Source organism: Athene cunicularia (genome assembly GCF_003259725.1).
Source record: "Athene cunicularia isolate RWA chromosome 1 unlocalized genomic scaffold, athCun1 chr1_part1, whole genome shotgun sequence".
Lineage (NCBI taxonomy): Eukaryota > Metazoa > Chordata > Aves > Strigiformes > Strigidae > Athene > Athene cunicularia.
In genome coordinates, this window is record NW_020799091.1 from 58,204,189 (window position 1) to 58,227,212 (window position 23,024).

At 39.2% G+C, this 23,024-nt stretch overlaps 2 protein-coding genes across 3 annotated transcripts in view; one reads left to right on the forward strand and one right to left on the reverse strand.

The window, feature by feature from the left end:
• TPP2 (tripeptidyl peptidase 2) overlaps positions 1–862 on the forward strand; it is a 54,636-nt gene extending 53,774 nt beyond the window's left edge. For both annotated transcript variants that reach the window (XM_026851492.1, XM_026851500.1), the window contains one exon: positions 62–862. In XM_026851492.1, the coding sequence (XP_026707293.1) occupies positions 62–151 (90 nt within the window). In that variant the 3' untranslated portion in view covers positions 152–862. The remainder of the gene's footprint in view (positions 1–61) is intronic.
• A 121-nt stretch (positions 863–983) lies between these two features.
• On the reverse strand, positions 984–5,311 carry METTL21C (methyltransferase like 21C). The gene is made up of 4 exons (XM_026851511.1): positions 4,889–5,311; positions 3,635–3,777; positions 2,025–2,142; positions 984–1,720 (listed from the first exon to the last, which is right to left on the reverse strand). Exons 1-4 carry the CDS (start codon positions 5,040–5,042, stop codon positions 1,326–1,328), a joined length of 810 nt encoding a protein of 269 aa, XP_026707312.1. The 5' UTR covers positions 5,043–5,311; the 3' UTR covers positions 984–1,325.
• Between the last annotated feature and the right edge of the window lie 17,713 nt (positions 5,312–23,024).

Sequence of the window (23,024 nt, forward strand, 5' to 3'; positions counted from 1 at the left end):
TTTAAAAGAATAAGACCATATAGCTTCTAATTTTGTTTTAATGTTTACTTTTTTTCTTCAGCTGATGAAGTTGCTTGGATGGACTCATTGTGCAACTTTCACTGAAAATTGGCTTCCTGTCATGTATCCACCTGATTATTGTGCATTCTAGAAAACCAACAATTGTAAACTTAAAGTGATTTTATATGGGGCAGGATATGAAAAGATAAGTTTGACTTTTTATTGGAACGCATGTTTTCATTAATGAATGCTGATTATTAAATTGTGTGTATTTATCAGTAAAGGCACCTGGGTACAGCTTAATACCTGTTAACCTAACTCCTGTCATCAGGGAGTTCCCTTATTGTGCATCCCATTGCTGGCAATGGACATGCCAGAACTGCCAACACCAAGGATTTGGAATTAAGCTGGAAAGGCTTACTGCATGCATGTTAGGTTCTTAACTGTTACTTTTAACTGCAAATCTGTAAAAGCTCTGTATTTTTTACAGTAAACTGAATTTTAACATGTTTGATCTTAATTTCAATTGTATGAAGGCCTTAAAGCTACTTCAGGAGTAGCTAAAATCTTATTTATTAGACAAAAGTAACAGGACATCATTATTGTTTGCAAAAGTTTACATTTATTTTTTTTAATAAAAATTCAACCTCTCAAACTGTTACAATGTGTAACTTGGAATTGCTGACGCATAGGTGCTCTTGTAAATCTTTATTTTTAAGTGATTTCAGGCAAACTCAAAAATCCATGTGAAAGTGCGTATCAGGACAGGCTGATACATGTATAAAAGTGCCAGACAGTTAAATCTTGATCAGGTATTGTAAAGCTATACATATATGTTTAATAGTGTTAAAAATGTAAAACAGAATAAATGTGTGCAAAGTTGAGGATCAGAAAACACCATATGCACTCTGATAATTTGAAAGATCATTTTATAATTAATAAAAACAAATAACGAAGCTAAAAATTGTATTGGATTCTGAAAGAGTACAGAAATGGAACTTGTTGAAAGAAAACACATTACAAATAATAGAAGTTCAGTGCAGCCCAGAAGGTCAGTGTTTTCTGTTAAAGCCTTTTTACTAACTATTGTTACTAATAACATTGTTCCTTCAGTGGAGTGAAATTGGTCTGTTTGAACAGGTCATGTGTATCAGCCAGAGACGAATTGCTGTATCATTTGTCTTGCCTGTTTTTGCATAACTCGTAATGCAAAACTCAGCTACAGCTGCAACTTCACAAACGTAAATGTACAGAGGGTACACCGTAATGCTCCAAAACATTCCGAAAGGTGCTGCCACTAAATCAGAATTAGTAATAGTTTTTCTTTAATTCTCTCTTACTGTGGCTTTAAGCAGCTTGACATCTGATTCTGGAAATTCTGCTAGAATGGTTGTGTGAAATATGTTGCAAAGTTTTTCTAGAAATTCATAGTCTGTACTGAATCTGAATTTATTTGCCCATAGTAATACTGTTCCTGGCCTACAAAAATACACCATTGTTGCTAGCAGGGAGTCCAAAGCTGCATGATGGTAAACAACATCAGTGGCCAGTATGAAATCATAATGGTAAGTTGATACAGGAAAGTCTTCATTGAGGTCTTCTCCCCATACTAGTTTTCTCACTTCAGGTTTATGCATATTCAGGTTTTGTGTATTTCTTGAAATATTATATGAGAGATTTTCAAGGACTTCAGGCAAATCAGTAGCTGTAACATAAGCTCCTAAAGAAAACATGAATTTGTTTCAATTCATAGGTATGTAGTTGACTATATATATATATATATATATCTATATATCTATATATCTATATATATATATATAAAACTCTATCTACATAACTTCCCCAGCTTCCCCCTCACCAATAACTAGGGAGTTAATCTACTAACAGTATTTTACAATAATTTTCATTGTAAAAAAAGCAGTGACAAAGTCTGCTTCAACTGTTGCTTCAATGCCTTAAAGTGACAGGGGCAGATCTAAATAATCTTTCACAAGAAATCCAAAAGGAAATATGAATTTACTAACCTAAGATACAGGCCACAATGGAAACCAAGCCTGTTCCAGCGCCAATTTCCAAAACTTTTTTGTCTTTGAGGTTGAATTGTTCTTGATTTGATTCCAGATATTGAGATAAAGCCAGTGCCTAAAACGGTTAACACATATCCATAACAGTGTAACGGGTAAGTTACACAAAAGGTTCGTTAGATGTTTTTATACAGGTTTTTTTATACAATGAAAACCACTGAAGGTTGTAACATAAAAATGTAATATGGAAAGAATTATGATGTGTCCTGTTTTTTATATCAAAAAAAAAAATTAAACAGCTTATTGTTAGTTTTATGTTTATGGGATATGGATTTGCTACACACTTCTATACACTGTGAGTCCTCTGACAGCTCAGGGTAGGCAGTGTTTAGATGTGAACCATACAGTCAGAACAGCAAACAAGAGGTTTAACAATATGTAAAAAGTAATGTTCTGGATTATTATAAATGGTATTATTATCACTATCATAAAATAGATTCAGGCTTCAGCAGGGTTTTTTTTGATAATTGAGTTTTGGTTTTTTAATAAGGGAAATATTAAAAAATTGTTATTTACCAACTCAACACTTGTCTATTGATAATAGTGTGAACTTTAAAAAAAAAAAAAAAAAACAAAAAAAAAACCAAACAAAAACCCAAACAACAAAACCAACACTGTATGGAAGTATTGCTTATCAGACCTTTGTGAAGATCTTATCAATAGAATATAAATCAGCTGTTTATAAACAACATAAACTGATGCCAAAGAAACTATCTTCCCCCTTTTAGAGTTGTGTTACTGTTTTAACTCTTGTGCTTTTTCATAATGCAACACTGTCTACCTGCTCTGGGAAAGCTCACTGAATCACCAGTCCAATTTGTGCAACCTCTTGATTTTCTTGGGAAGTTTTACTATCTGCATTCTGACACCTGATTAATGTGAGAACTGATGATCTGACATTTCAAAATAAGATATTGTTTCACTTGCCCATACGCTTTCTTTTTCTCTGTTGTTTTGAAGTTGTCTGCCACTTTCTGTGAAATTTTTCAATAAATGTGGATCTGAAAAATTTTGAAATTCTAATTTTTGTGTCTTTATCAGCTGACCCTCTCTTCCCTCAGAGGCAGTTTTTAAGAGCAGGAGGAGCAAAGACTGAAGAACAACTGCTTGCAAGTATGGTTTTTCATACTACAATGGAACTGTTCCAGCCTATTCTTTAAAAGAAGCATATTTAATTGTTTTAACCTCCTTTATTTAGTCTCTCAGTTCTCTTTTTCAGCCTCCTTTTTGTACTGTTGTTTGTTTACTTCCCAGCAGTGAAACATGGAGGAAGCTGAACACTTCTTCCTAAGTTCTTTATTTTAATTTTTTTTTTTTTAAATATCTGTATCCAATTTACAAATGCTTAGGTGCCATAGTTCTCCTGGCATGAACTGTCAGGTTAGCATAAAGGCAGAGCTTTCTGCCAAAGCCCTTCTCAGCTTTGTTCTGCATAGGCAAACCTCTGCTGTCAGAATTGTCATCTAAGAAAGCTTCCTTAATATTTGTGTGCTGCAGTCATGGTTTACTCTTCTGTCGTGTCAGCTTTGAGTGTTGTATCATGTACTTACCCCCGGCCATACCACAGCTCCAAAGTGTTCTATGGACTCCTGAATGATGATCTGGTGGCCAACGTACGTGTAGTGCTCTTTATCAAAGTAGTGTGAAACTCTAGGAACCCAGTTCTGTAGTATTTTAAGAATTACTGGTGAATCTGTGAGAGAAAAGACAGAATTTGTGGGTTTATATGCAGGTGTTTATATGAAACTTGTTAAAGCAAGAAAAATATTTTGGAAAAGTAGTACATAGGTATGTGGACTAGAAAAGCTGTTAGGCCATCAACCTTGAGACTAGTTGCTGTCCAAAGGTAGATGGTCTAGCTGGTTAGGGAATGAAAGGAGCAATGGTCATTTCCTGCCATCCTGAGTATTTGCATGGGCCATTTAGAAAAATCTGATGATTTAAACATATAACTTTGCTAATGACAGCTAGAAGACTTTCAGGACCTAGTTAGCTTGTATTTTGGTTCATACTACTCCACAGTATGCCATGCAGGGGTTTGTGCTGTAGTTATCATTTGTGGGGCCAACAGATCTAGAACATTCAGCTTCTTTTTGCAAAAGAAGGATTTAGGATTTACGTCTTACATTGAAGAAAACCTAGCTCTTTTTAGTGATTATTTTTTAACCATTCTTCCACAAAAGCAGGATTGTAAGGTACAGTGCCATTCAGCGAGTCAGTACTGCAGTTGTACTAGCATGTCTCATCATAGCAAGTCGGCCCCGAGGTGACAATTTTCAGGAGGGCTCTGGTGTGCAGCTCCATCTGATCTCACTGGAAACAAGGACACTGTTCTGAATGACTGTTGTTGGAAGCCTGTTAGCAGGATATTTATAGATGGCACAAAATTAACTGTAAGGAAACATTTTTGCTCTGGCTTGCGTGGATTTTAATTGATGTCTGCCTGGAATCCTTGGTAGGTGTTTGAGCAGTTTAGCCTGTTGATATTTGTAATGCCACAGCTTCAACATGCTTCATGCTTCATGCATGTCATAATCTTGTGTCTGATTGTAATTGAGAAATAATTCTTAGATGTCTGAATAAAATCCAGAAACCTTTTTAAACAGACATCTTAATTACGAATATAGCATTTTTTGTAGATTTGGTCCGATAATAAATACAAACATAAGGGTAAATGCTGGGAAAAAAGTAGAGATCGAAAGGAAAAGTGACGTGGCAACATCTGTCACTTGAAGACTGAGAAAAATGACAAGTACAAAGCGCTAGCATGCCACAGCAATTCCAGTATTAAAGTTGGATTAAACCTGTGTTGGATTCTGCTGTTGATGATGCACTCTTACAGCTGCAAGTGCAGTTTTCAGAGTCATACTGCTCTTCACAAGTTTCTTCTTCCTTAATTTGGCAGTCCATTACTCTTTGAATTTTGTTGGGGAACAGTGGCTGCTGTGCTGAGATCATGGTAAAAGACCTGAAATGGAAGGGGAAAAGTACTGTTGTAAAAGCTTGCAGGCACTCTCTTTGTATGAGATGTCTGGAAGAAGACAGCAGGTAGTTTGGTTGGGCTTTGGTTCTGGGGTTTTTTCAATAACAGGTTGAAGGAACAGGAAACCATGATGAAAGGTGTCATCCCCACTCCACTGGAAACTGCAGCAAGCACTTTCTGGTAATGTAGTAATACTATCAGAGTTTTTATTTTATCATGTCTATCACATTTATTATTGTGTTTATTTTATCATTTATGCAAAACCTTAGCATTATGTCACTGAATTGATGCCACTAATTGATCTGAAAAATGAACTGCTTGCATGGCACTCCTATCAACTGAAGCAACAGCTGAGAAAGACGAGTTCTCTTTTAATGTCCATGACTTCGATATGTTCAATTTACCATTTTCCAAAGAACTTGAGACTTGGCATTCCTGCAGTAAAACTGGTTAATTTGCTGCAGCCAGTGCTCTTGATTTTGTCTCCTTGTATACACTTGCCTTCTCTTCTCTGCCTTTTCCTGCAGAACACCTAATTGAATTACCCTGAAATGTAGTGAACTGCAGAGTATGCAGATTGCAGTCAGGAAGTAATTGCACTGAGAAGTTTGAATCAGTAAGCTGCTTTGGAGAACTGTGTTTATGAATGACTATGCATTTTTAGTGTACAGGGTGGCACCCAACATAAGGAACTGCTTGGTACCAGCTAACAAGCAGTAAAAGCAGGGATAGGATTGGATCTAAATTAGCCTGGGGAGAAATATGCCAGTGCAACTTTGCTTAACTAAAGGTTTTTTTCAGTGATAGCACCTATGTTATATGCATATCTGTGTGTGTGAAGATAGATAGATAGATAGATAGATAGATAGATAGATAGATAGATAGATAGATAGGTGTGTAGGTAGGTAGGTAGGTGGGTATCTATCTATCCATCTATACATGTATAAAGAGGAAAAAAAAATGGTTCATAGCCAGAGGCTGTACAGGTTCACCCTTCTGATGTATCATGATGTCTGGAGTGTGCTGCATTTTATCCATGAGTGGCCTTATTCTGCTCATTCTTGAGGATGCATATTTGCTCTCTCCAGCCACATGCACTGCAGACAGTGTTGTATAATCTGGGTTGCATCATGCTGCAGGAGGCTGTTCTAGATAGCCTAGCCATACAGGGGAGAGGTTTGGCAGTGGCCAGGAGGCTCAGTAGTGCCTGCAGGTAGTTTTTTAAGGAGCAGAGTGGCTGTTGACTTGGGTGGGTGGTTTGATTTGCACACATGATATTAACACCATTGCAGCTTTACTGATACCTGATATATTTCATATTGCTGCTCCATTTATTCAGAAGGACAGGATTTGTGTTCTAATGCCTCTGACACTGCATTTGTTCAGTTGTCACACTGATTTTTTTTTCTTTACACTCTTTCAGAAAAGAGAGTGCTTTAAAGTAAATTGATTTCTGCAGATGTATTTTTAAATTATTTTTTTCCTCAGAGGGGCTTCATCTAGCTAGTAACAAGTTCTGGCTATATACACCTTTTGTGTCTAATTCGAGATACAATGATAGTAGGTGAGAGACAGAAATTAGTGCTACAGTTACTGCATTCCCTGACATATGGCTGAATGCATCCATGTTCACATTTCACACATGAAAGTGTGCCTCCTTACAGCAGGAATGGTTTCTCATGTAATAAGAAGTATACTTCCAGTTTTCAGCAATGCCTCTTTTTCATGCCTTGAGCTAGAATAAAATCCGGTCCTGTTTCAATGTTTTATGAAATCTCTGGGAAAGTATGTTAAGACTTGTGTAATGACAAATTACATAAATGAAGAGAGAAGAATCTGTCAGAACTGGTGATGGCTATAGCCAGAAGACACTTGCTTGAAGACCCGGTCTTCTGAACATTTAATGTTTAAACATGAAAAGCACTAACATTTTCTAATTTGGGGGTTTTGGGGAGGGTTGGTTTGTTTTGGTGTGTGTTTGTTGTTGTTGTTGTGTTGGGGGGTTTTTTGTTGGTTTTTTTTTGGGGGGGGGAAGGCTCTTGTAGCATGAAATTTGTGCTATTTCAGTGAAAAGCCAATCCTGAAATCGTGAAGCAGGATGAAACTTTGCCTTGCCCAGTACTCCTTTTATGTAAAAGACAGAAGGTCTTTTTTAATGAGTGAACTGTTTAATTTGTCAGTCTGGGTAGAAAGTGATCCTTCCGTATTTTTTCCTTGCTTAAACAAGTTGTTCTTTCAATAGGTCAAAATTTCAGTTGGCTATGGGTAGCAGTGAATACCAGAAAATAGCTTGGAAACATGCTTAGTAAATAAGTATTTGTTGATCCACTGTTAAGTACTTGCAGTAAATACAACTGCATCTCTGATCATGATATATATCCTATCATCACTCATTCAGTACAGACCGAATTCTAAGTTTGACTAGGCATGTTATATTACATTCTAAAATTAAAAATTGTTATGCTTTCTCCCATTTTTGTCCTTCGAGCTCTTCTAAAATAGGAGTCTGTTTAAATATTTATAAAGACACTTAGCTGTTTCATTAAGTCCCTTCTTAAAATGATCCAGAGGTGTAAAAACCACCTCGTGGTTACACTGGTCCTGTAGTGGGACTGGTGTGGTCCTTAAGACCATCAGTTGCCTGAGCTCTTAGGTGGTAAATTCAGGGGATAAAGATTATGCATTCTATGTTTGGATGTCACTTAACACACTAGGCTCTGGTTTATGGCTGAGGCTTCTAGATGCTATAATACCATCAATATTTTTCCATTGGTGTAGCTTTTCCTAAACAGAAAGGGGTTTTATTTATTTATATATATGTATCTCCATCCTACTGCCATAACTATTAAATATGTCTTAAAATGGAGTTAAAAGTAAAGCTTTTTTTAGTTGCAAACTATAGGACAGATTTAGTCTTGTAATTGAATATTAGCATCTTGGCCTTAATGATGCACAGTTTTATTTTATCTTCTTAACTGACAAACTGTACCTGAAGACTACAGACACAAGTGAGTACTGAGTGGTGTTTGTGTTATTACATGCCCTATGTGTAATATGATTAAGTTGCTGTGCATCTAGAATTGGAAAAACTGACATTTCTTACTATTTTGACTTTTTTCTGATCCATATTTTACTGGAAATTATCTAAAAGAATTTTGATTTAATAACATTGCAACCCAAATCTGTTCCCTTAGAAAATGTTGGCTCTTTCTGAATGTTAGCAGATGATTTCTTTGCAAAGTGATCCTGATGGGAAATAATCATCTAAGTTCCATGCTTTCCAAAGTTTTGAAACCACTACTGACTTCATTAATAGTCTTACACTGTTGTCAACCAGATAACTTACAAAATCACATTTGATTTCTTCAGAACCTAAGGAAGAAAGAATAATTCATAAAACTGTATCTATTTGACAATGCCACATTAAATTAACAAGGTAATTAAACACCAACAGGCAAATTGTAAGATGATGGTAAACCTTAAGGTAACAGTTTATCACCTATAAGAGTAAACTTTGTGTCTCTTAAACTTTCAAAATCTATTGTTTGAAAAAGCTTTTCAAATCTAGCTACATGGTCAAAAAAAGTAGGTTAGTGAGCCATACTGTGTCACTGGGTCTTCAGCTGTAAACACAACTCTGCTGAAGTGTTTCTCACACCTCCACACAAAGTTGCATAGCGTAGTCTGTTTTAGTCTGAATTATTTGGGCAAAAGCCAATTCCATTTACTCACGTGGGAAATGCAATTGCAGTGTGTTCTTTGTGATATAGGGCTTAGCCATACACTCATACCATACACAAACATCCGTGTTCTCATCATGCACTAAATAAATTTTAAAAAATAAAATAAACCCTCTTTAATATAAATGCTAGGAAATAAAGGCAATGCCAGTGCTAGGATCATCACTATAGTAAATCTATATTTGAGTCCACAAGGTAAATGCATCCGAATAGTGAAAGCCAGCAATGACTCATTACAAAATAGTAGGTGTTAGATAAGCTGGATTTCATGGACTAACACAGCTGACCTGAAATAAAAGAATTCAGACAAACGTATTTCCTTTGTTAGTTAGCAGAGAACACAAAGGCATGTCAGGCGAGGTTAGCTGGGCAGCCATGCAGTACCTGCTGTGATAGAGGGCACTGGAAGTTTCCTGTGGGTGGATGCACCCTCCAAAGGTTTTTATACAGGCATGCACCTGGAAGGAACAACTCTGCTCCAACCAGTCGGGTTGCAGGCTATTTAGAGTAACATTACCAGGCAGCGCTCAAAGAACTTACTATGTTACACTAAACTCTTCCATGTTTGCAGTATAAAACGAAAACGCTCTTAGACTTGGAAGTCCCAAGTGTACCAACCTTCAAAAATAAAATCTCAGCTTTCTCTAACCTCTCATTCTGTTTTGGCAGATTAAATGTTCCCTACATTTCCCTTATGGTCTGCAATGCTGGCACAAACAACCAACTTACTGGGGGCAAACTAGTGGATAAATAACGTGTGTGGCCACTTGGCAGTAGCCCAAACACAGAGAAAAGTTCATGAAGCTTCTACTGCCAGGAAAAGGTCAAGTCTTCCTTGCCTCGCTGAGCATCTGCCAGATGGGTACCCTCCCCTGCCCTGAGTCACAGAAGAGTATGGGGAGCTGACAGTCCTTAACAGCTAACAGTTTTCCTGTCATCTTCAGTGCAGGTCATAACCATAGGAAATATTGTATCTACGGAAAGAGAGAGTGCAAACATGGAAATCACACTTTGATCAGAAAATCTTGGGGTTGCTTGTTTTAAAACAGATGGATATTGTAGAAGTTGGATATAAACCAAATATGTATTCTTGACACATTTCAAGAATTTGAGAGTTTTATATGCATTTACCACTTTGTTGCTCTTCTGCCCTGCCTTCTCCTTGGAAAAGATTCTGTAGAAAGAAATTCAACCAGAGGGTACAAAAATTTAAAAGGAACATTGAAAGTCATAAAACTAGGAAACAACCCCCACCTAATTAATGAACAACTGAAAACTGGCAATAAAAATAAGGAGTGGGGGTGGAGAATGGGGAAATGTAGATATTTTTTTATTTTATTTCTTTTTTAACTCAAGTTATAGGCATTTGCATCTTCAGATGAACAGCTTTTGAATTCAGGTAATGCTGTCTTGAGTGACAAAGGAAAAAAAAAAGAGCCTTTTCTGTCACTGTGGCTTTGTATTTCACACGTTAGCTGCTGCGTGTCTCTAGCAGTCACACCGAGTATAGGAAACACTTGGCTGTTCATTCAAATGCTCACCAGTTTCTTTCTTTCCTCTGAAATTTGATAGTTAAAGGAGACTTTTTAATACTTGGGATCTAGTATTAAGATATTAACTGTATTAAGGTGATACAGTAAACTTTGCATTTCAGACATGCCTGACTTTACAAGTAGTGCAGATGAATGTTCCTGAGCTAGGTCAGTAGCTGTTATTAGAAAGAAAAAGGCAGATATGCTGCTGCTAGAATGACTGCCATACCTTTTTTTAAGTTGTGGTCTTTTTACCAGGCACATTCCTGCTGTCATATTTATTGTGTTTGTCAGCAGGGGCGAGTGTATCTCAGATTGGTGCTGCTGTTAAAGTTCTGTCCTAAGCTTTGGCAATGTGATTGATGCTGAACATAAACAGTTTCTCTTTTAAATCAAATCAGAGGAACTGGCTTAGTCTATATTGTGTCTTGTATGTAAGCAATTAAAAAGGATGGCAACTGTGTGGACAGTGTTACAGCTTATTTACAAATCATGTAGGTATGGCTTCATTTCATCTTTAAGTGATACAGGAATCAGCACTGATACTCTGAAATGTAGCTGTTGTTGACATATTTAGTGTATAATTTCTATGAATGCTTCTTGTGCTACAGTCTATATCCAGTCATTTCTTGTTTAACATTGAAAATTAGTGTTTTCTGGAGGTGTAGCCCCATGGAATTAAAATTCCTCCAGACTGCTGTTAATAGGCAGGCTGAGAGGAGTACAGCACCTCAGTTCTATCTGTAAAAGGGCAATTTTCAGTTATTAACAAAGTTCTGAATTACTCAGCTGGCTTTTCTGTTTCTGTAAACACTTAATGGGAATTTTGCCATCTCAACCATTTGTGGAAGACAAAATGCAACAGACTGTCAAATGTGATGAAGTAAATCAAGCTTCAGATATTTTTAGAATGTATTTATTTTTTAATGTGAGTTGTATGGCTTCAGGTTTGAGGGTTTTAAGTCTGGGTATATGAAACCTAACTGGTGGTTTGGTTCTTTTTCCTTTTTAGTGCTATCAAACTACCAGGAAAGCTGGGAAGAATATTCTAACTGCTTGTTGCTGAACTCAGCAGTAGCATCCTCTTCAGTGTATAGGCAGAGTAGAACTATATTTGTATTATTGGATTAGAGATTAGAGTGGTTTAAATTTAAAACAAATTTAAAAGTTCCTCTGCTATAACTAGTAGCAAGTTCAGTGTCAAATGAGTAAAATTGTTAAAACCTTGATTAAAAGATTGTGAGAAATAGGTATGAAAATGTTATGGTCTTCTCTGAACCCATCAGGAGCAAGAAGCCTGACAGATTTGTGCCAAAAGAAGGCAGTGTTAAACCAGAAAAGTTAAAAAAATATTCTTATCAATGAAGTTAATAGTCACAAATCACCAGGACCAGGTAGTAATTACCCAGAACTCTATGATGAAATTACCATCTCCAAACCAGAGCATGGTGCCTGCTGCTAAAAGTTGACTTGATACCAGAGCACAGGAAACTGTACAAACGCGAGGCGTGTTCCGAAGGGGGTCTTGGAGGGGTCTGGGGTACACCAGGCCAGTAAATCTGACATCTGTGCTAGTTAAACTGAGAGCAGTGGTAGTGTTGGTGTTAGATGACGAATAGCAAGGCGTACTGTGGAAAAGGAATGAGGTTTTGTATATTCTTTGAAAGTGTCTACAAACATGTAACTCGGGGTTCTCCAGTTAATACAGCAGACGTGGATTTCCACAAGCTTTTGATAAGGTCACTTGCTAAAGTTTGTTACAGAAATTAAGCTTTACTGGGGTAAGAAGAGGGAGGGAGTTATACTTTGATTTAATAATTTGTTAATAACAAGGAGACAATAAATAGTCAGGTTTGCAATGTCCCGTGGGGAACTGTGCTACTGAGTGTATTCCTAAAAGCTCACAGGAAGAGAAGAAAATAGTGTGGTGACAATAATGTAGAAGTATTCAAGATAGTGAAAATAAAAACAAGCTGGAGAGTTCCAAAAGGATCTCTGACACATTATGAGAGGTGATAACATGAGAAATGAAATTCAGTGCTGACAAGTATAATACAATACAGAGGGACAGCCTCTAACTCAGTACCACCTAGGAAAGAGATCTTAATGGCACCAGAGACAGCTATATAATAATATCTTTGCAAACCTTATCAGTAATTAAAACCATAAAGGGACTGTTGCATTTTTATAAGAAGAAAAAAAAAAACAAAACAGTGGTAAAGGAACATTGGTTTTCCACTTCAGAAATTCAGAGTTTGTCTCACATGTTCAGTGTGTGACTCAAGTCTTCGACTAAAACATTCAGGGTCTTGGAGCTCCTTGTAGGATTCGCTGGAGGTCCTGGGTGGCCAGGTGACTGGCTGACAAAGAATGGCAGACTCCCTGTTCTAGAACAGATTCTCCTCATCCTTATTGCTGGAGGCAACTGCTGGACTTTTCTGGATGTGAAAAGCATGTTTGCATTCTCCAAATCGCAGGGACTTCTTAACTGCTGTCAGCAGCTAGCTAAATGTCTACAGCTTGGTGTTGACAGGGCTTGTGCTGTTTGCTTGAAGTGCAAACTGCAAGGTGAAATTTGTTCCAGGTTAGCATCTTCAATGTTAGGCCTTTGTTTTTGCTATTCCTAATGAATCCCCAGCCTAAAGTCACTAATACCCAAAGGTAATACTAGTTGGCCTTCCCGATTAGTGGCAACCAAAGGTGTAGAGAAACACAGTGTGTGATCCTCAAACCAAACCCACTGTATTCATTATTGTCAAAATGAGAAATCCTTTTTCCTTGGTTACAGGCCTTCTTGCTCACCTAGCTGAGGTGACTTGGCGATGGTGACTCAACCACTTCCCTGGGCAGCCTGTTCCAATGCTTGACAAAAGCATTCTTTTTTCTTTAATGTTGCATGTTAAGTTAATCAGGCTTAACCTCATTTAATGCACATACAATGAGATGACACACATCTCAAGGGAACAGAGTGTTGCCAGATAAGTAATTATTTAAAACTGTGCTACCACATAGAGGATCCTTGTGTTCAGGAGCGTGGAAGAACAAAGAAATGCTCCAAGATTTTATGCTGTGAAGAGAGACACCAGGCAGTGCCCACCTTGCCAGCAGCTCCTGACTGCCATTGGCCATGTGTCATGTATTTAATGCCTGCTCTGTCCTTCCTTGGCAGTGCAAGTGCTGCAGCTCAGTAGCAAAGCTGTTGGGGGGAACCAGTGCTCCATCACTTGGGCTCACTGCAGGAACCAAGATGATGATGAATGGGACTATAAATTGAATGTTTATTTCCATCCTCTAACCATTCTGTTATTTAGGCTGTTCTGGATTACACTACAGACCCTTGTTTGTGTGAGAATAGATGTGCTCTGTACTTTGTGTCCGTCAGCCTATGTGATCTGTTGAGCAAGCGCTCTTCCTGCTGTGAAAGAAAAGCAAGGAGGTAGGCGAGTCAAAATTTGGCTTTGTGTGGTCTGAGTAGGACCTCCGTTCACTTGTCTTTAAGTCAAGAGCCCCGAGTTATTTAGGCACACACTCTGTAATACCAAAAGTAAGTTTTGGCTTTTTTTCCCCTAGTAATTTCCTTACTGAGGTTTTTGCCCAGCTTCTGTACGTGTCTTCTATCCTAGAAAAGACCCCTTATGTAAGGGAACACAGGTCACTTAGATACCGTGCACTTGCGTGAGGAGATTGGTTAGAGAGGTACAACTGCAGAGGGAAGGCAGTGGAGGGAACAGGGAGACACAACATCTGGCTCTGCTGGATGTGAAACGTGTGTTTGCATGAAGTCATGGGTGAAACAGATCCTTTGCCTTTGTATTCACATATTGACAGCAGAGGCAATATGAAACTCATGAATTTTTTTTTGCAGCTAATTAACTCCTGTGTTACGAAGCCATATGCTTCTGCTCCCCTCAGTAATGAGTATTGGGGATGTCTTCAAGCCTTCTGTAGTTAATTTTTCAAAATCTGAAGCTGTTTGCCTTCAAGGGATTGTTTCAGTTTGAATTTCCTTGTTAATCTTTGCTCTCCCTATTTGGACAGCACTGCTTTTAATAGGGACAGGTTTTTCCTTTGGTGCCACTTCTTTTTCATCTGCTGATTCACCCCACCTGTTTGGAGATCCACTGCTCCCTGTGGAAAGAAGTCATTAACGCTAAACTTTCATCTGAACTCTCTCAAAGCTTGGGAAGAATTTTACCTCTTTGCTGAGGAGCCCTCTGCCTTGCCACGGGGTGTTGTCTTACCTCTTGTTGTCCCTCTGCCATTTCTCAGCCGGTTGCTCAAAGAAGGACTCAATGGCATCTGCTATTTTTTCCTTATGGCAAGGAAAGACATCTTGAACTAATTCCATGGGGCTTTTTATAGAGCAAAGAATGTGATGGTCTTAATTTACTGAACTAGACGTTTTAGAGCAGGGCTGCCTTAGCTCAATCTGTTTGGGGCTGGTTACTATATACACAAATGAGGGACCAACTCAAGCTGGCTTTAAGGATAAACACACCACTCTCAGCGCTACAGGCTTTGGTTGACTACAGTTACCATCATACAGAGATAAAATTGGCAAGGCTTTTTTAACAGTGTTGGTTGGTTGGTTGGTTGGTTTTGTGGGACACTTAGTTTTATTCCATTGTAATAGTATTTTCCCAGGATTAAATCCTGTGAGTTTTTGTACAGGTAAAGCTGCTGAAGCCAGAGATAGTTTTGTCATGGTGAAGGATGATTAAATGCCTGAATAACATGAATGCAAGATCTGATTAATGGTATCCTACTGAGGAAGTCTCCTTGCTTCTCTTCCACTTGTGAAAAATCTGGTGTCTCTTTAGAAGGAAAATAAAAACAGATTTGAAGCCATTTCAGAGGAATGATTATTGAGTAGCTCAAGCAATATTACAATTAAGCAATTACAAATCAGTCTTTGCAGACTGTTATTAGAAATAAATTGACCTTATTAAAAACAGCCAATGGAAGAGTCTCTATTGACTTGTAAGCCACCAATAATAGGGTCATTTAGGTTGGAAAAGACCCTTAAGATCACTGGGACCAATCATTAACCTAACACTGCCAAGTCCACCTCTAAACACTGTGGTTTTTAACAAACCTGGCCTTGTATGAAGTTAACTGTATGAATACAAAGGGCAATACAATGTCTGTTTCCTTAACTGTTGCACATGCAAATAATCAAAAATCTAATGCAAATCGAAGCTGTGCCTGAAGTGCTGTGCTAATGCAAAATCTCTGTGCCTGAATTAGTCCACAGACTCTTGATGACATTATTGAAATCATATTTAATATGTCAAATGGTGATCATAAGGTAAATTTCTACGTTGCTTGAGTCAGTGGGATTTTTGCCTTTGCGATAAATATTTTATCATTTCTTCAGTTTTAGCTGTTAGAGGGCTCATGCACTTGGTATTCTTCTTTTGACTTTTTTATTATTTTTAGGATGAGTTTGAGTGAAAGGGATAGTCTGAAGCCTCAAGTTTTGCTTGCATTTAATCAACATCTGCATGCTGCAGTATGTAATATGCTTGAAAGCTCAGCAGTTTTGTCTAAGCAAAAACTGCAGAATTGAATCCTGAGTCACTAGTAATATTCATTTGTAAAAAAAAAAAAAATAAAAAAAATCAGCTCCTACATTTATCATCATATCTTTGTAACTGCTGTCCAGAGCTATAAATGAGCTGTTAATTCAGTACTGACTTACCTGCTCTCTGCTATGCACCTGCTTCACAGGCAAACCTGCGCTGCCTGTGTCTCAAGTAGGAATAGGGTGCTGACTTTGCTTTGTAAAAATCTGAAAAGATTGCAATCTGGATATTTAACAAACAGCTTTCTTCCAGTCAGAAGTCATTGTTCAGCCCTTCCCAGCTCACTGAAGATGCAGCTGCTGGCAATGTACCCCTCATGATATCTTTATGACATCAAAAAGAGTTCCTGGTCTTGGTTTGCAGAAGCACAAATTGGGCTTTGCTGCCTTTTAGGGAGATAAAGCAAAGTTTGACTGTTTGAAGGGAGAGTTTTGGCATTTTTTTTATCAGACGTACACTTGAATCTTGAGACATTTCCTTAATTTCACCTATCATATCAGTATGTTTTGTGGAGGTGAGAGGCAAGAAGTCCCAGGAACTTGGCTTCAGGGACATAGTTGGTCTTGGCAAAGCTTTTGTTGTCCTGCTGCCTCTGCAGTCATGCAGCATGTGTGTGATTGTTAGGAATGGCCCAGAGAAAGCAGAATTACGTTATCTGGAAAGTACCAGTAACACTTAAAGCTATAAAGGTTTGCCTGGCAGCTTTTGTAAGGCTAGTCAGAAAAGATATTTCAGGATAACTGTCACAGCAAGGTTAAAACTATTCCATGCCAGCACCACCAAAAAGAAGAGGGATCACCTCATGCATTTTAAGCCAGTGATGGGCTCTGCAACTCCTCTGTTGGTCTGCTCCCCTCTGAGGATGTGGTCCCACGTGAAGAGCTGGGGTCTCGGTATTCAAGCCTCCTTGGGGGAAAAAGACAATTTTTTTAAAAGCTGTTTAAGGACCACAGTTACAACATTTCAGGCCAGACAGAAGTTCAGAGGAGGGGTGGCTGTGCTGTGTAGGAAATTATCAAATGAAATGTGTAGCATGTGTAACATTATACTGCCACACAACACAGGCTAATCCAGAGCTACAGCAGTAGCAATCCCAGGCAATTACATGTGGTGTTACAGAACTGGTTTTGTGTCCGTTACTCATCCTCTCCTCTGTCCCAGAGCTCTCACTTGCCTGTCTGCAAGCTTGTTGTTGCTGGCAGGTGTGCTGTCTTTCTGCTCCCGTATGCTTGGGTGGTGGAGAGTGATGCTTGTGCCTGCGTGCATGGAGGTGACCTGCTCTAGTGTCACTGCTCTGAGTTATGCTTTCTGTGGGGAAATTATTATTTGCCTATCTCCACAAGAATGTTATGCCATTGTTCTTTCTCTTTCTGGTCAAATACTGAAATATATTGCTAAGATTGCAAGGAGCCCTCTCCAGCTGTTTCACATGGACAATGTCATTGTGGGTGCTATATAATAAATGCTTTCCTATGCAGTTATCCTTGTACAAGTTATGAAATTCACTTGGAAGAATAATAGTCTTATTTTGGTTTTAATTATCAGCTGTTCTGCAATGCAGCTCTTCCAAAGAATGTGGTTAGTGGTAGTACCATGTGAGCTGAGCTGTTTTTCCCTGCAACAACGGCCAACTATAAAGACTGTAAAAATGAAATAAGTACTGCAAAGCTCAGTATTAGGTTTGTTTATAATATGTATTCTTTGGCCCAGGTCATTGATCTAACATTTCAGCGACTCCAGATTGTCATCTTGGTTCAGCTGGTAGCAGCTTGATCTTCAGCAAAGTCTAAAACATGATCCAGCCAAAAGGAAAAGACGAGCAGAGACAAGAGACATCGTCTACTATGAACAAAACTTGTAATAAGCACGGTTCATCTTTTTGCAAAATGGGTAATTGTAACTTGCATAATTCTGTGTGGTAACACTGACTTTTAAACACATTATTTCTGTAATATTAGTTACTGTGTGTATATCCCACATCTGGGTGAGTTCAGGCAGCTGTACCCTTTTTGACCACAGTTTCCTGTTGTTCTCATGCTGAGATGTTTGTAGGTGGGTGCTTGGGGCATCACTGATTGATCACTTGGATTTGAACATGGTCAGTGCTGGACCCTGCATGTCCCCATCAGTAAAGGTCTTGCACTGCTGGAAGCTGAGGCTTTCTCCTGTATCTGCAGGTTTTGGGAGGTGGCAAGCAGCCTGGCATGCCTGCCCATTGCTGATGGATGTAATTCTCACCCAGCTGTGGGTCCTCCTGCTGTGCACACACAGAGGTGTCTATTGCAAAGGCACTTGTAACATTTTTTTTCAGTCCTTGCTGACCAGATCCTGCAATGTCACACAGGTGCTGAGGGTGTTGCGAGAACATGGTGATGTTCACACCTTACTGATTCTGTGCCAGGTTTGCAGGTCAGTGACAGGAGTGGCTGCTCGTGTCCATCCCAGCAGGCCCTTTTCTTAAAAATTTGTTGGTAACTCACAGTGATGGGAGGAACTGGATGCTCTTGATGGACCACTCCAACTGGCCTCAGGGCAGTACATGGTGCTCTAAATCTTAAAACTATATTTAAGTGCAACCAACAAAGAAATTCAATATCTTAACACCATGAACAGACTCATCCCACTGGAAGTTAAGTATGTGCTGAACATGGATAGTTAAGTGTTGTTGAGAAGCTGAGAGCCAGGGAATGAGGATGGTCCCAACTCGTGCCTGGGGCTCTGGAAGGATCCATACCCTTATGCTGTCTGTGTGTGAACCTTTCTGTCGCCATCTCCTTTCTACAGACTGAAGGGGGAGTTCTTTACGAGAATCTCACTATAGCTATAGAATCTTCTAAAACACCAAATGAAGGATGTTTGGGGTTTTTTTTCTAAAGGAGTTGCTAATTCTTTCTTCTCCAACCAGTGTTAACTTGTGAATTGGTTCAAAGAGATCAAGCACTAGGGGAAGAAAATTTGCCGTCCCAGAAAGCCTGCATGTATCCAGAGTGTTTCTGTGCTTTTAGCCTCCTGGTTTGCACTATAACTGCTCTTTTAAAAAGTTATACTTCTGAATTTTGATGCCAGGGAATCCTTTGTATTATACATGGTGAGTTGAGTTTGATAACCGGCTAATGGGTAGCGGAATTTATCCCCTTAAATTAAAGGATTATTTTAGTGAGAGAGAAGATAAGTTTGCATTTATCTGCAAATACAAAAATGCTCTAGATGTTTATTGCCTGTCCTTGTACTAACTGTTAATTTAAAGCTTCCATTTTTGAAACAGCTGGGATGAGGTTCAGGGATCTCAAATAACAAGTTTACCCAAACCCATCTGAGTTTTAAGGGTTATCCTTGCTCTCCTGTACTATTCACATGGTTGTGTCTGGAGCTGAAAATGGAAAGCTTTCATCATCTTGGCACCAAGGTTTCCTTTTATCCTTGTTACTCCTCGCCTGACATGAAATGGCAACATGGCATTAGGGGTTTATTGAAGGGAGTTTGTTATTCTTACACCTGCTCACTGAGATATATTAAGAGATTGGAACTATGTGAATTGCTGTCTCCTAATGGAAATACAAGCTCACATAGAGTATTTCAGAGTACTTACATGCAAAGACAATTCTGTATATTTGCCAAGTGAATCTCTTTGCAAAATAAGAGAAGACACAGTAAACAATTAAATACAGTGAGCCATTCACTCTCTTCTCCTTTGCCTGGGGAAGAAGTCCATTAATTTCCTTAAGCCTGTCAGGGCTCTAGTGCAGGTCAAGAATTCTCTTGCTGTTTGCTGTCCCTACCCCTTTACTACTGTGCACAGAAGCATGGTAGAGTTGGTTCTCACCCAAAAAGGCTGACAGGCAGAGCCTATGTACTCCAATTATAAATTTCATCTGAATTATACAGACTCTTGGTGCACAGGGTGCCACTCTGCAGTCTATGCTGATACCAAAAAAATAATTTCAAACTGCTGAATATTGAAATAGATTTGACAAATCTCTCCTGGGGAGACTGGGTTGGTAGTAAAAATACAAAAGCCTAGCAACCCAGCTCTAACTACTAAGAAAGGGCTGAGGGATCTGTGATGAGTGCTGTTAGTGTCAGAGGTTATAGCTTGTATTCCTTTGACAGGATCACCAGGTCAGAGAACTGTAAGATAAAAAATGGAAATTTCGGTGTCAGCCACTGATACACTTTTCAAGCTGGGAAGTAGAGCAAAATTAGCACAGAGCAAATCAGTGCTGTCCCTGCGAACCAGCAGTGAAGCCACCACAGCGATCAGACATGACAAGTCATGCAAACAACATCAGTGCAGACTCTGGCTCTTCCCTTCTCAGAGACATCAGAGTGCCCCTGGCACTGACTGTACTGACACCATCCTACTAGCCATCTTCAGGACACTACAGGCAGGGCACAGTGGCCTAAGTACAGCTTGGCACGTCCAGAGTAATCAAATGGGGCTGACAGAAGACACGGCACTGCTGGGAGACCCTCACCCTCCTGCAACAGCCACTTAATCCTGCTGGGTGAGGAAATTCAATTCCAGGTGAGCATTACCTAGATTCAGGCATCAACGTGAGAGTGCAGTTCACTCCAGTCCATGGAGATAAAGCCTGTATAATTGATGAATCTAGAAATAATTAATCTCTAAAAGCAGGATTGAGTTGCTTAAAAGCAGGTGTCTAATGCTATTTTAGGTATTGTGGAATATGTTGATTGGCATCCTGTTGCTGCACCAAAAAGAACATGGGCTTCCTCTGTCTTGTATCATGTCTGCCAGTTCCCTGCAGATGTCTCGTCTGCCCCAGAGTATCAAATGGCAGGAGGAACCAACATTAAGTGAACTGAAGCCCACCCATGCTGGCAGGGCATCTGAATCATTCTCCAGGCTCTCTTGATTGCATCAACAAAATTTCTGCTGATTATAGTAGGGGCCAAGATAATAAATTTTAAGAGGTGATATAAGCTTGACTCTCCAAAATAAAGCTATCTTAATGACAAAATCCCAAGATTTGGGTGCTGAAAGCCCCTTTTTATCTGCAGTGAGATGATTTATGGGTGCAACTGTCTCTTACAACCCTTCTCTTACCTTCAGAAAACATCATTCCAGCTTACAGGGTGATGGTTATATTTAAGTCAGTTTTTCACAGTTCCTCATGTTGTAACCGTGCCCCTGGTATGACAAGGCTTGAGCATCCACTATTACCTAGAGAAGGGAGTTCAACTAGGCATTCAGCAGCAAAGCACATGAGTCAAGGGATAGGCTTAATCTTAGGTCTTCTCCTTGCAAGGTGAAATAGATGGGAAAGCATCTATTTAGGAAATCCACCAGGTCTGGTGCTTGGAGAAAAGCATTTGGATTTGGCTAACCATAACTATGGCCAGCAGCTGATGAGATGGAGATTTTAGCATGGAAACAACTGCAGGGTAGATTTCACCAGAGCCAAGTAGCAGCTTAGGGTGTTATGCACAGGATATACATTTTTGACTTTTAGCTGACCAAGTGGGGCTTATAATTGCTACTTGTGATTTAAACTTTTTTTCTGTCTGTGCTAACCCTTGGGAGAAATAATGGATAAAATGGGATGGAAAGTATGTCCTCTGAATAAGTAAGTTGAAAAGGATTCTTCTCTTCCCAGTAGGAAAACATTCTCTTTCCTCCAGTCGTCTTGGGAAAGATATCTAGGTAAACTTAGAAAGGTTTAACTGCTACAGAAAAGCCTGCATAATTAATATGATTGGTTCGGACTACTAACTGATAGCTGTACTTGTCATCCATGTAATAGTCTAACCACCATGTAGCATAATTTCTGAGAAGTCTCAGAAAATTGAGTTGCAATTGCTTGTAGAAAGCCGTTCTTCCAGCCCAAGGCAGGAGCAACTATACCTAAACCATTCCTGGCAGATGTTTGTCTAACCTGCTTTTCAAGACCACCAAAGAGGTGCAGTCCTCATTTACTGAGGTCTGTAATGAGCCGTGGATTGCAGATGCAGGGCCTGGGTGCAAGGGTGAGAGCAGGTTTGCATGGTTTGTCTTTGTGCAGCTTTGGTTGGAGCTCTAAGTCATAACATTGCTCAGCTCTAGCACAGTCATTAAGAACATTTCCAAATGCCATTAAATTCAATAAGATTAAATTGAAAAAAAAATATGTAAGCACTTTGCTGAATGACAACTGCAAATGTGTTTGAGCATGAGTTGGGACTACTTCCCACTTTACCATATCACTTGGTGCCTCGCTAGACTGAGATTTATACAGCAAAATGTTGCTCCAGCCCCTTATAAGCCAACAAGTTTCACAGGGAACAGTAAGTGTTGAGTGTTCGCTGAGTTAAACTCTGCTTCTTAGTGAGATTACAGGGCAAGTGCTCATTCAAAGAGAATAAATAGCATAGCACTAAATTTCAAAACTCTTTCTAAACTGAAAATTGTGTATATCACCCACTGGTTCAGACATCTATGCTGACCGAGGACCACATGGAAGGAAACTTTGCTTTGGTATGTTTTGGTTTTGGGGTTTTTGTGGGGTTTTTTTGGGGTTGGTTGGTTGGTTGGTTTTTTCCCCAAACTGCGTCAGTCTGAAGATTGGACAAGAAAGTACTCACTCCTCAAATCTGGAATGAGATCCTGCAAACGGAGCTATATCCAGCTCCATTTTATAGACTCAGCATTATCTCTAGCATCTGTGCAGGAAACATGAGAAAGGACATGCTCTCTTCATGGTTTGAGATGTTGCTAATGGGTGTAAGGTTGTCTCCACCACCTCTTACCAACTCCCCCATGCACATTTAAGCTATACCATCATTTTAAGCCCTCCCCTTCAACACCAAACTGCCGAGGGCTCTTTTCTAAAGGCTACCATCTAACGGGTGTCATGTGCTGTAGTACACCTGTAAAAACAAGATGACTTGTCTAAGAGCGTTCTCTGTGGCATCTGCCACTCTTCTGTAGAAAGCCATGTCACCAGTTTGTGTATTGTCCGACTAGAAAAACAATTCTCAAACATTTCTCTGCTGCTCAGCTGATGGGAGAATTTGGGACCAGTTGGTTATTGCCTTAGTTCTTGGTGATAAAATACATCTTCAAAGAGCAATGCTGCCATGACTATTTTGAGCATCATAGC

Coding starts and splice junctions, on each gene's coding strand:
- METTL21C (XM_026851511.1), bottom strand. CDS start 5,042: ATGATCTCAGCACAGCAGCCACTGTTCCCCAACAAAATTCAAAGAGTA. Junction 3,778..4,888: donor AACAGCAGAATCCAACACAG/GTTTAATCCAAC, acceptor TTTCTCTCACAG/ATTCACCAGTAATTCTTAAA. Junction 2,143..3,634: donor GAGCTGTGGTATGGCCGGGG/GTAAGTACATGA, acceptor TAACCGTTTTAG/GCACTGGCTTTATCTCAATA.